General features: G+C 43.2%; 1 protein-coding gene across 1 annotated transcript; it reads right to left on the bottom strand.

The window, feature by feature from the left end:
- Positions 1-247: 247 nt before the first annotated feature.
- Positions 248-4,409, bottom strand: LOC108111051 (GATA zinc finger domain-containing protein 10). Its single transcript, XM_017220380.2, is given in 2 exon segments — positions 248-2,990; positions 2,992-4,409. Coding segments are annotated over 2 exon segments (2,316 nt in total). The 5' UTR covers positions 3,556-4,409; the 3' UTR covers positions 248-1,238.
- Positions 4,410-13,385: the final 8,976 nt, after the last annotated feature.

Genomic DNA, 13,385 nt, shown 5'->3' with positions numbered 1-13,385 from the left:
AATGCGTGAATTTCATTTGAGTTTTACTACTCTAATCGCCTTTGTCTTGGGAATTACGCATAACACTTAACAATGAGAGGTGCCATAAAAACACAAAAAAACAGGAATATCGAATGTCTGGCACCTTATTAAACCTGCAAATCGACTTGGCTATGCAAAATTCACGGATCCTCCTTCGCTGAGATAGCGTTTTCCCCTTGGTTTTTTTTTTGCCGACGGCAAAGAGTAAAAAATAGAATTTCGAAAATTTTTTTGTAAAGATTTTTCTTTTATTTGTTTTTTTGTGGATTTTTGTTTTTCTTATTTCCAGGTGCTTGGCAATGTTTTTGCTTGGATTTGTTTTTGTTTTTTAACTGCCTTGCTCTCCATGTTTCACAATCACGTTTTGCACGCTGCTTCTTGGTTTTTTTGTTTTTGTTTTTTACTAAATTTGCTTTAGGTTTACTAACATTTTGTTTCTGGTTGCGGTTTTTGTTTTTGTTTTATGCAGTAGATGTTTTCTTTTAATAATAATAATAATTTTGTTTTTCGCTTTATTACAATTAATTATGGTTGTCTTGTCTCGTATTCGTGTAAGCATAATTAATAATTAAATTGTTTATATAATAGATAATAATTATAATTACTTAATGCATAAGAGAATTTATAAAATAGAATGTTTTTCGACATTTTTCTTAGCGTTTTTTTTCTGCTTTTTTGTTTCTGAAATCTTGTCATTACTCCCTACTATTCCTACGCTGCCGCAGATCTTCTTCCTTCGCTGCCTTCGTTTTCTAATGTCTGAGAATGTCTTGGTTTGTGTTGGTTTTTGTACAGCAAAAAGTGTGGGGCGGCCGGGGGGTGGTGGTGAAAATGAAATGGTAAATCAAACGATTTGTTGTCTCCGTTAATTGGCAACAATTTATTTGTATCACACAATTGTCTTAGCTATGCAGCAAGCGGGAAAACCAAAGGGAAATCGAGGCTGAAACAGTATGGAATGCAAGTGAGTTGTCGTCTTCCCATTGTGGTACAACAGTGCGTATGCTTCATTTAAATGACTAAACTTTAATCCTATTTTCATTTATTTATATATGCATGTGTGTGTGTTTGTTTGTGTGTGTGTTTGTTACTCTGCAATTTCGCATTAAACCTGCTTAAGAACTAAGGCTAAAATTGTTTCTCTGTGTGTGTGTGTGTGTGTGTGTAGGTGTGTGGGTGTGCGTATCCTAGGGCTTTTAGTTAATATTTTCAATAATTTACAATGTGGATATATCCAGGAGGCCAGCACTGGCGGCCACCGCTGCCTCGTGGCCAGGATGATAGTGATGGTACAGCTGATGCTGCTGCTGTTGCTGCTGCTGCTGCGGGAGATGTTGCTGCTGCTGCTGGTAATGTTGTTGCTGCTGCTGCTGCTGGTAGTGCAGATGGTGGTGTTGCTGCTGCTCCTCGAGATGTTGCTGCTGCATGTCCAGCATGCTGGCCGAGGCAGCAAAGGAGCTACCTGCCGCAGCAGCAGCAGCAACGGCCGCAGCAGTCGCCGCTGCAGCTGCAGCAACAGTGGCTGAGGGGGCGGCAGCAGAGGGGGTCAGCTGGTAGGCGGCTGCCAAGGCGGGTGAATGCGCGGCGGTATGGCCACTGGAATGCGCCGAGGAGCGGCCGCCCGACGAACCCGATGCCGTCGGACTAGGCCGTCCGTTTAGCAACTGTTGCTGCTGCTGTTGCTGTTGTTGTTGCTGCTGCTGCTGCTGTTGTTGCTGCTGGGCCGTCGGCATGTACGGCGGCAGTGGAGGCGAAACGCTCACACTGGAGCCTGCTGCTCCATAGGCGCTGGCCATTTCTCACATATGTGCCAGCGGCGCCATTGTCCGCAGCGATTGCTGGTGCTGGAGGTGGTGTTGGTGCTGCTGTTGCTGCATCGTCTGGTGTTGCTGCGGGATCTGTTGGTGCTGCTGCGGGAGATGTTGCTGCGGGAGGTGCTGCTGTTGCTGCTGCTGTTGCATCGCCTGGTGTTGCTGCTGCAAGTCGGGCGAGTCAGTCTGATAGTGCAGCAGGTGGCGCTGCTCATCCGGCAGATGGTACATGTTCATCAGGTGATTCAGCTCTCCGCCGCCGGCGGCTGCTGCCGCTGCTGCTGCTGCTGCTGCCGCTGCCGCTGAGCTGTATTCTCGCTTCATGATGTGGTTGTTGTTGATGTTGTTGTTGTTGTTGAGCGCTATGGCACTGGGACTGGGCGATACGGGTTCGGACTTGATGCTCGAGTCGCTGGGGCTATGACTCTGGCAAGAGACCTGGCCGCCACCGCCTCCTCCTCCACCATAGGGAGCTGGACTGCCCGGTTGCTGTTGCAGACTGCTACCGCCATACGGTGACGGTGATCCCGGCTGCTGCAGACTACTGCCATAGGGCGAGGTCTGTCCCCCAGACACCGTCTGGTACATCGCATACCCGTTGTTGTACATGTGCCCCATGTCGTACCGCTGCGCCGCATAGTGCTGGCCCATGTAGGAGGTCTGGTAGGCGGCGGCTCCGGCCGGATCGGCGTGCATCATGTAGCCATTGGGCATATATCCGTTCGGCGCGTTCATCTGGTACATATCCTGGCGCGCCTGTTGGGCCGCTGCTGCTGCCGCCGCCGCTGCCGCTGCTGCACTTCCTCCGCTGCCGTTTAACGATTGATTCTGTCCCGGTTGACCTTGCACTCGCGTGGGAGTTACCGGTTCACCCGGCGCTCCACCGCCCACCGCCTGACCGGGCATTAGTCCACCCATTGGATACTTCTCCTTGGTCTTGGTCAGGGTTTTGGTCTTGCGACGTGGCCGGTACTTGTAATCCGGATGCTCCTTCATGTGCACAGCCCTCAGCCGCTTGGCCTCATCGATGAACGGCCGCTTCTCCGACTCCGAGAGATCCTTCCACTGGGCACCCAGACGCTTCGAGATCTCCGAGTTGTGCATCTTGGGATTGTCCGAGGCCATCTTCCTTCGCTGACCTCGTGACCACACCATGAAACGCATTCATTGGCCGCTTCACACGATCCGCATGCTGTTGGTTCTTGTTGGCCGTGGCGCTGTTGTTGTTATTGTTGTTGGAGCCTCCAGTTAGGCTGCTCAAAGCTGATCCGGCGCCCAAATGTTGCTGCTGGGAATGTTGCTGCTGGGTGTGCTGCTGGTGGCTAACCGGCGAGGTCATGTGGTGGCTGCCAATGCTGCTCTGGGTGGGACTCAGTTCGCTGGAGCTGTGCAGCGGCGAACTCTGCTGCTGCTGTTGCTGTTGCTGCTGCTGCTGCTGCTGCTGACCCACCTGGCTGCCATTGAGGGTATTCGCCATCGAGGATTGCAGCGAACTCAGAGGATTGGGACTCTGGCTAGCGGCGATGTGGGCGCTCATGTGATGATGATGGTGGTTATGATGGCTCAGCTGCGAGTGGGTCAGGTGAGACTGGCCCAGGTTCATTAGGGGAGCCAAAGCCGAGTACGGAGATGCCGCATGTCCGTGGAGAGCGGCACTCGTATGATGCGGCGGCATGGTGGCATGCAGCAGGCTGCCTTTCATATCCGATTCCATGGTCAGCATCTTGAGGAAATTGCTATCAGATTTTTGGTACACTAAAGATGGTCTAGTAGGGATGCTCCTCGTTAGTCGCTTTTTCTTGCAGTTACTCTTTAGTTTAGATTACTCTTTAACTTTCTTAGTTAGACATTTTGAACATTTTGTGGGAAACCATGTTGCACTTGTGATTTGTTTGATTTTTGGCTATAGTTTGTGGCTGCTCTGGCTCTTAGAATTGCATAACAACTTTCGTATCAAAAACTTTTGCGATCTCTTTGGATTTGTTGCTTAAAAAACAGCTTGAATTGCGTTTTTTCCACAGTCACAAATATTCTTCTATGTTTGCGAACAAACAAGAGGCGGTCGAAAACACTTGAAAATTGTTGTTAAAACCCGACGCGAATTTGCCACAGAATGTTGTTGTTGTTATAGTTGTTGTTGTTGTTGTTTGATATTATTTTATTCTATTTGGATTTTTGTTGTATATTTTTATAAGCGGGAACACCGAAAAAATACCTCCACACTGGGCGGAATTGAGCACCTTTCTGTTTCTCCGGACGACGGCGAAACCTGTTCGAGGTGCGTTCTACGCTGCTTTTTCCCTGGCTATAATACGCTTGTATTTTTCTTCGTTTCGTATTTTGTATATATATGTGTGTGTGTGTGTGTTGCTGGTTTTTCGTTCTTTTTATTTTTGTTCTGTTGGGCTGATGACGAGGCACGAACCGATGCGATGCGAAACGATACGACACGAAACCGAAACAACGAACAACCGAGTTGCTGGTGGCGTGCTTGATGTTGCTGCTGCGTTGCTGCGTTGCGTGCGCGTGTGCTGACGACGGCGAATGCGAGAGTCGAATGAGAGACGGTCTGCCGCTGGCCGCTCGAGCAGGCGGCAGTAAACGCGGTCCGCCAGACAGGGTGGCTGGAAAAACTGGTCTTGAGCAAGTACGCTGTATCTGTGTGCGCTCCGCTGAACGAGTGTGCGTCGGCATTTCTAGGTCTCACCCCATAAGTATGAGCAGGACGAATATAGTTTTATGTTCCTGCTAATAAATCAAATAAACGCGCTTCTTTGCCTGTGTGTATCCGTGTGCGGTGAGCGCTTGCTGGGTTGGATTTTGCGCATAGCTACGAACCAATCAAATGACAGTATGAGTAGTACAGAGATAATACTCTCTCGCTTATACGCTTTATCGATCCGCGCTGCGCTTAACTCTGCCATAAAAATGTCGTCTTTGGGTTTATGGCAAGCGCTGTTGCCGCTTTTCCTTGCCCAAACCAAAACGAAACTCTAGAGGAATTTTTCGTATAAATTTCGAGCTTTAAACATGGCCGATGCGCTGCTGTAGCAAGGGGGCCGGGAGGAGTGAGGAGTCCAACAGCCCAGTCCAGGGATCCCAGGGACCCAGGGGCCTTAGTGTTTGCGGCGTTTTCGCCGTTAGAGCGCGTCTCACGCGCATAGTTTTTGCTGGTTTTTCCTCTTTTTTTGGGGCCCCATCTCCGGTATATATAAAAAAAATATATATATATATATAGTCTCTCTGCGTCTTGTGCTGCGCTTCTTATTAACCTAATGGGTTTGCCAAGGTAACTGACGAATAAGCCGGCAGATGGAAAAATTTATTAAGCAAGTGCACTGCAGCTGGCAACTGCAAATGTATCTTGTATCTGAGAACTTTGATGCGGTTTGGCATCCGCTCACATGTATGGTATCACCACCACCACATGAGCTGGCCCGCTCCTCTGCCATTGTCTTAGGGCATCTGCTTCTCCAGCCTGGCCCCCATTTAATTTACCTTCCCCTCGATTAATGCATTTTTTTTAGCTGGTTTTCCTCTTTTCGGCTTGCCCATGAGTAAATCTCGACTCGGCGCGTGTTTTGTTCGACTTTCAGCAAACGCAAAGTGATTGGATTCCAGTGCTCAGCTGGCTGAAACTACTCACTGCCTTGGCATGCAGGTGGCAGGCGATTAATGTGCGATTAATACACCTTCGAAGGGCTTCTTTGGGTGAAGTAACGAGGTCTTGAAGGGGTTTTTAAGTCGAAGAATACTACTTAAATACTCAGATTCTGTGCTTTTAAGTTATGAAAACTGAAAACTGTTTTTTATTTATTAAAATATATTTTTAAATTATTTAAACTTTCATTTTTCTCAACTAATTACTTATTTTTTGGAGATATTTTAATGGATATGAGAGTGTAAAACGTAAACATAAAATATTATACAACTTTTAGGCTACATTTTACCATTTTGTTTATTACATCAAAGTTGACATTTTGCATAAAGTTATTTCCATTCTTCATCAACTTACTTAAGGAAGAATTTAACATTTCTTGTAGTTTCTTCTTTTGGCCAAATAAACTGAATTATAAATCCTCAAAATATTTAAATAACAAAACCAACCACAAAATAAATAATAAATACTTTTCTTCCCCATTTAAAACTTCCAAATTTCCTTTGTTACATTCTTAAAGCATCTTCACCTTACATCCTGCTAAGTCATCAAGCACTTCAAGCGAACTACTAACCCATTAAAAATGTATAAAGTAAACAAAGGCCGATATGTGGGCTCGGCTGCTTAATGAATTTATGGCCAATTGCAAATCGCTTGACAATGAAGCGCAAACAGAGGGGTAACAGGCATAAAAATAATAATAATAAAAGCAAACAATGCCAGAAACCTGCCCCAGTAACTGACCTACAACAAAAATATACCAAAAAACCCAAAAAAGCAGAACGCAAATCTTAACCGCAAAAAGTTGGCCAAAGGAGAGAGGAATAAGTCAAAGTCGTTGTTGATTCTACTTGAGCTATTGTGTAATTTCAAATACAAATGCAACAGCAGCAGCAGCAGCAGCAGCGGGGAAAAAGAAGAAATAAACAATTCCCTCGGTTCATTATCAATGTACTTGCCCCGCCTGTTTGTTTGTGTGTGTGTGAGTGTTGCCATTGTGTGTGAGTACTACGAGGTATCGATTCTTTTGATGGCCCAGCAAGACTGTTGCTCTTCAGAAAGCCTTTTGCTGGAAAAACCGAAAACATAAAGCCAAAAACCAAACTGAAACCAGACCAAACCCAGACTGAGACTACGATTCGTATTCAGATTCCGATTCCGATTCCGATTCGGATTCAGAATGAACGACGAGTAGACACTCAGACGGCTTTGTTGGCTGGCATTTGTGTTTTATGTTTTATGTTTGACGTTTGAGCGTGCTGGGCGCGTGTGAATGAAAAGGAAGCTCACTCACAAACACTCGCAGAAGCCATGAGCCAGCCATACAAAAAACAAAGTCAAGGTCATTGTAAAGAGTTTTAATTGTTCACACACAAAAAATACAAATGAAAATACTCTCTCACATACACATACACACCACTGGGAAATAAAGCAGAAAAATACAATGGGCGGGAGAGGATTGCAGAAACAAACAAACAAACAAACAGGCAAACATTCGTACATAATAAAAGAAGAAATAAAAACGCAGCGGACAATGGCAAAATGGCAACAAGAGGAGCACTGCCAGCAACAACAAAAGACAGAATTGGCTAGCAAACAAGTTGAGCAAATCTGAATAAATCCATTGCGAGTATATCCGTTTGAGAATTTGCCAAAAAACGTTAACAAATTATTAATGACATAATTTCTATAGATTTTTTTTGTAGAAAGGTAAACAAAATATTTAAAAAATCAAATAACAAAGATCTTACTTTGAAGAAACAATAAATTAGGTAAATATTCTCTTTTTTAGAGATTTAAACAAATCTTAAGACTAAGAATTCTGGTTATCTTTGCTTTTAATTCGTCTTTAATAGGGATAACTTAGTGTATGCTGAAAGGTATGAATGTCATCTTAAGACAAAGTGAATGAAGTAATATTAATATTAATTTATTATTTGCCAAAGTCTTGGTGGACTCTAAAAAAGTTGTACCATAAATCTTGATTATTTTTAAAGAGGGAGACATTATGGTTCTCGTAATAGTTTACCATTAGAAAGAACTCAAACATAATATTAAAAATAAGTTCAAAATTTATTAGAAAATAAAGAGAAACATAAATTAAGTGTCTTAGTTTGAGTTCATTTATAGGCAACATTTTTAGACTCATTATAATAACAAAAAATAAACTAAAAAACGTACATTCCTGTCCCTTATTGACCCCGATCGAAAGTTCTTCGAGGGCTATCAATATCCCTTCCTTCTGATATAGCCCATTTTGCATCTGTTTTGTTGGCCAAAAACTTTGGGCCACTCCTTGCTGGCACATTCTGCGCAACTCGTCCTCGCTGCTCCTCTCTTTTCCCGCCTCCATGTTGACTCTAAACTCGGATCTGAATGTTCCCTAAATGCTTTGCTCTTGCAACTTTGCCGGCAACTGTTTTACGAGTTTATCCGTTTAACAACGCCCGAAAAAGAAAGTGGCAACAAAAAAGAACAGAGAGGAAAAATGTAAAAAAAAAAAACTAAAAATCTGCAAACACTCACTGGGGCCGAGAACAAAAACAAGTGCAGAAAAACGTATATTACGTATACGACCCGTCTCGACACTTGTAGACGAACCCATACACACAGCCATAAGGAGCAAGCGAGATAGGGCCAGTGTGCGAAAGAGAGGCGCACTCATACACTAGCACAGACACCAACACAGACACAGACACCGACACCAACACAAACACCGACACAGAGACAGACGCTATTCAGACTTATTCATTTTACACATTCATTTCCTCATTCAATTCGCAATTGTATACGAAATTTCAATTGTTTGTTGAATGTATTATATGCGTTGTGGCTATGGAAAGGCCCTGTTGTTGCTACAGATGATGATGGGCTATATGGGTATAGTGATGATGATGATGACGTTGTTGAAAATTGCATTCCCTGGCGAAGTTCAGGTCGTTCTCGCATGTGTATTTGCTAGCATGTGTATGGCTATTTGGCAACAGGTTGTTCAGCTCGTCGACGTCGTCGTCTAGCTTTTGAAATCCTGCCACAGGGAGACAAAAGGCTCTATATATGTGTGTATATCCTGTGATTGCATGATGATGATAAGCGCGAAGTTCTGGCCATTGAAATTGCGAACGTGTTGATGAGTACCGCATTCATTCATTCATTCATTCAGTCAGTCAGTCAGTCATTCGCTCGCCTTGATTGTCGGTGGCTTCCATTCTTCATGCCCCATTCTGTACCGGCTGGCTAAAAGTGAAAGTCGGTCGGGTCGGGTCGGAATCGGAATCGGAATCTGATTCGGAATGGGAATGAGAATAGTTAGGATGGTCTGTCTCGCTGTCTGTCTGTCGACAGCAGAACAATAAAATGGCATTAGTTTTTGGGCTCTGAACTTGATGCACACAGCATTGCGAACAATAAAGGTGGTAGTGGGACGAAGGCCTGTCATCATCGATTTTATGCGGTCAAACGAGAGGGATACACATATATATACAGAACGAAAGAGAAAGAGAGAGAGAGAGAGAGAGAGAGCTGCCCCACATTCAATATAGTCTATTCACAGGGACGAACCCCCAAAGAGTTGAAAAGTGAAAGATGCAAATAATGGCTGAGTTCGGCCAGCCAGCCAGCCATCCCTCTCGTAGACGGGGCGTGTTTGCCAGCCAAGGCGAACGAACAATGAGCCAAAGATATTATATCTTATTGTTATTCTGTATTATTTTTGTGTCATTGAACTTATTTCTCTTGCCATAAAGGCGAAACTGACTAAGGCCATCGGAATGCGAACGAGCAGGACGGCTAGACAGAGACCACGACAGGCTAACGTAATCAATGGCAAGAATGCAATTGTTTTTTGCCAGCCTTTTTTTCTAACACTTTTCTTTATTTTCCCCCAGAATGGTTATTAAGCGACGCTACAAATAATGGAAAATCGAAATTTAACTGGTCTACAGAGGTTAGCTTTTGTGATTAGGGTTATTGATTTTTCATTTCCTAAGCTCTTTAAGTCCTGGAAAATGTTTGACTTTAAATGTTTAGATTAAAGGCTAAACAATGTTTGTAGAAATATTGGGGAATAAATGCTTTATTATTTTGATATTTTAATAATAATCTTTAATATTTTATTTAATATTTTGATTTGTATGAAAAGTCATTGGAATGGCTTTTAATACCATTTAAAATCTTGGACTTAGGACCTATCTTAGCCTATATTAGCAGTATCTGTTAACGAAGTCCGTTTTCCTTTGATTATATTTAACAATATTCCAATAGGCAGGTTTTTGTTATGGGTAATGGGCTATCAAACCCTTTGCCTTGAGGTATGCAACAAATATTTTCAATAAATACTGGAACTTTAAAGTTCTTTCTTCTTGAAACTTTAAGGGTTTAAATTGTAAGTTTTGGAGATAAAATTATTAACAAATTTTAAAAAATGTTCTCTATGATTTCTTGTTTATATAATTTAACACTTTTAATTAACATCTCAATATTTTCTAAGAATTCAAAGTTTAAATTGCAAAAAAACTCGTATTAATATGGAAATCTAAGTAAAAGTTCACTTTCCTTTATAATTACACACCCCCTGACTTGACTTTTAGTCATTTCTATCCACCACCATTTATTTATAGTACTTCCTGCTTCTTCATATCCCAAGCGGACTTGCTCATTTCTTTCCACTAATAAAACTTGTCAAGTTACTTACTAAAGATCAGAGAGAGAGAGAGAGAGGGAGAGAATAATTCGTCAAAGATGGAAAACGTAGACCGCACCGACTGTCGCCATATTCCCATTTAGTCGGGATTGGATTGTTGGATCTTGGGCGGATACGACCAATTGAGTGGGGCGATGACGACGAGGGCGACTGCAGAAGTTCTTTGTTCATGGGCTGGCTGGCCGGGCGTAATTTATCGCATCATTATCATTATTATTATCAACGAGGGATGTGGGGATGCGGTCGTTAAAGGTTGTTGTCGCTGCTAACTTACTCCTATTGGCGATGCCGCTTAAATTGCAGCCATTTAATTCAATTTAAATAAATTTAAAATGCGTTGAACTAGTTGAGCGTCTTCTCAGCTCAGACCTTATTTCTCAGGGTGTTCGTCTCGTTTAAGTTTAAATGCCACAATTGATAAAAGTCGCGATGGATTAAGTTTGTAAGCTGCAAGAGGTACAGCGAGCGATAAATTGCCTTAAAGTGTGTGAATCATTTTCAGTTTTCCCGCTTAAACTGAGTTCCAAAATGGAAGGTCATAGGTTGTAGTTATGAAGCACTTAAAAGGCAATGTGTAACCTCAACTTCGTTAAGATATCACTATTAGTCTAATCGACAATAAGTCATTTTTGTAATAAATTACCCCATAAATCTACCATAAAGTTCTACCATTTAGGCGACAAAGTCTGGTTAAAGAGCCAAAGAGTGACAAATCGTTGACTTTGCCAGCCGTGAGGCCTGAAAGGAGGGGAAAACCCAGAGTGAAGAGTCTTCAGATGTTTGGGCTCCGCTGCCTTGTCGAAAGCGTCAAACTTCTGGCCAGAAACTGGAAGGCAAACAACAAGCAAGGAAGGGATCATCTAGCGCTTCGCTCCGGGCGTGAATAAATGAAGTTTGCAAATTGCACCACGCCTGACCACCACCGAAACATTTCACTATAAGTCGTTGCAACACAGACTGCAGTCTCAGACTCAGTCCGAAGTCCGCATTACGAATGCAAAACTTTGTCCTCATTACTCGAGATGTCGAGATGCTGGGATGTTGGGTAGTTAGAAGTGGAAGCAAGACGGAAGGACGCCCCTGGGTTAAGGCGTTGCTCTGCGGCCCAAGTTATGGCGTCTGTCAAAGTCGTTGGGCGGGCAAGAAAAAAAAAACTTGTCGTCATCGCATTGTCCGGTGGTCCAAGTTCTCGGCAGCTGCAGAGCCTTTCGAAGGACAACGAGAATCGCCACGATGACGACAACATCTGTACTTCCAACATCCCGATCTCAATCCATGTCCACGTCCCCGTCCCCTACTCACGATTCACCATTCCCGACTCCCGGCCAAAGTCCAGCAGCTGTCAGCTCGTCTAACAAGTGTCACAGCAAGTTTCTGTTGCTCTTTCTCTCTCTCTCTTTCTCTTGCTCTCCTCTGGACACCAGAACTGGACATGGACATGGATATATATAGCATATATATATACTATATATATGTTCGTATTCCGGCTGAGTCCTCGGACTGAGTGGACTTTTTGTGAAAGATTAAAATCTGCAAACAGTTGTCATCCCAGTTTGAGTTTTGCAAATATTCCAAACGGCCCCGGGACTTTTATGCTGATTAAATGATTTAAGGTCAGTTGGATTTTGTTTGGTTTTCTACTTACTGGCCAGCCATCACTAATTCATGAGTAATTAGTAAGCAAAAGTTTTCTAATTGACTTTGGCCCGATCTAATTGTTAACTGAGGCGAGCTTTTGTTTTATGTTAAATAAGCCTGCGGTTTGTGTTTGATGTTTAATGGCTACTTGGAAAATAATTAGGCATTAGGCTGGATAAACATGAACTTTGTAGAGGTAAACAAGGTTATTGTTTATGGGATTAAGCTGTGACTTTAAAGTAAAATTGTGGAAAAAGTACAAGAAATTTGAAGAGTTTACTTTAACTTTCACAAATTTAAGATATGAAACTTAGTAGTTGGTCAATTTTGGCCTTGTGGATGTATTTTATAGATCCGAAATGGACTTTCCAACATGAAACCTCTATGAGGTGAGCATTTTACTCAAAACTATTTATAAAAAGGTATAATATCGCTTTAATAATTGCAATTTGAAGCTGAAAATTTACCAAGTAATTACAGTTTCAGCCTGAAACCTAGGCCCAGTGCCCAGATCTTTATGATATTCCTGAGAAATATTCGCAAATCCTTACCTTGGCTATCAATTCAAATGAGAACATTTTCCGAGCTAAAACTGTAATCGATGCCGCCTTACATAAGACAGATAATAAGACCACCTGTGTTGCCGCTATCTCCCGATCGAATCTCATTATCCCCAATGAAGATTACGCCTAGCCTAAACATCGTTTAGGATGCCATTACACTAAGGACCCATGGAAACCCATGACCGCATGAAATTAAGGAAAACAAAGCGATGGCTGGGATATCGAAATCCCCGGCAATTTACAAGCTAGTAGTTACTCATCGAACGGTAGCTGAGATCAATCAGGATCGCTCAAATTTAGCAGAAAATACACTGCAAGAAATCCTCCCCAGCCGACAGCTGGATAATTAGGGTACGCAAATTTGTGTTCAAACGAAACCCTCCGTCGGTTAAGAGTTTTGAGGGGTATGGTAAGCAGGGACAGGGACAGGGGTAGAGGCAGGGGTAGAGGCAGGGGTAGTACCACCAGTTCCAGTACCAGTAGCTATGCCAGTAGCTACCCGAGACTCGATGCTAAGTCTCTGTAATTTGAGTCGATTTTTCCGGCATGCTGTTCGCTTCGTCTGAAAAATCACCATCTCGATGCCCTGGCATGGGCTGCCTTGCTCGTGGTTCCATTTTAATTGCAGTCGTCGGAGAGCTGAGCAAAAATCTGTATATATATATTCTCGTATATATATAGAGATGGAAAAAAAGGTCGCTTCGTTCTGCAATTAGATCCAAAAACGTAAAACGAAGCCGCAGTTGAAGGATCGGCAAAAAGAGATCGCAAGATGTGTACTCAGCGATATCTGCTCCTCATCTCTGGCCCTTACAGCGCAATCTCCCTGTAATTATGGAACTCCTCGTCGTCGTCGTCGTCGTTGTTGTCGTGAGAAGTGACCTGCCCATCCTCGATCCCATACCAATTCGACCCCTCCTTGGCCTCTTTTATCCAGCAAATTAAAGGGCATTTGAATGACAATGAGAATGCAATAAGAAATCAGTTGGCGG

The sequence above is a fragment of the Drosophila eugracilis genome, unplaced genomic scaffold (genome assembly GCF_018153835.1).
Source record: "Drosophila eugracilis isolate 14026-0451.02 unplaced genomic scaffold, ASM1815383v1 contig_353, whole genome shotgun sequence".
Lineage (NCBI taxonomy): Eukaryota > Metazoa > Arthropoda > Insecta > Diptera > Drosophilidae > Drosophila > Drosophila eugracilis.
This window is presented reverse-complemented; position numbering and strand designations above follow the sequence as displayed.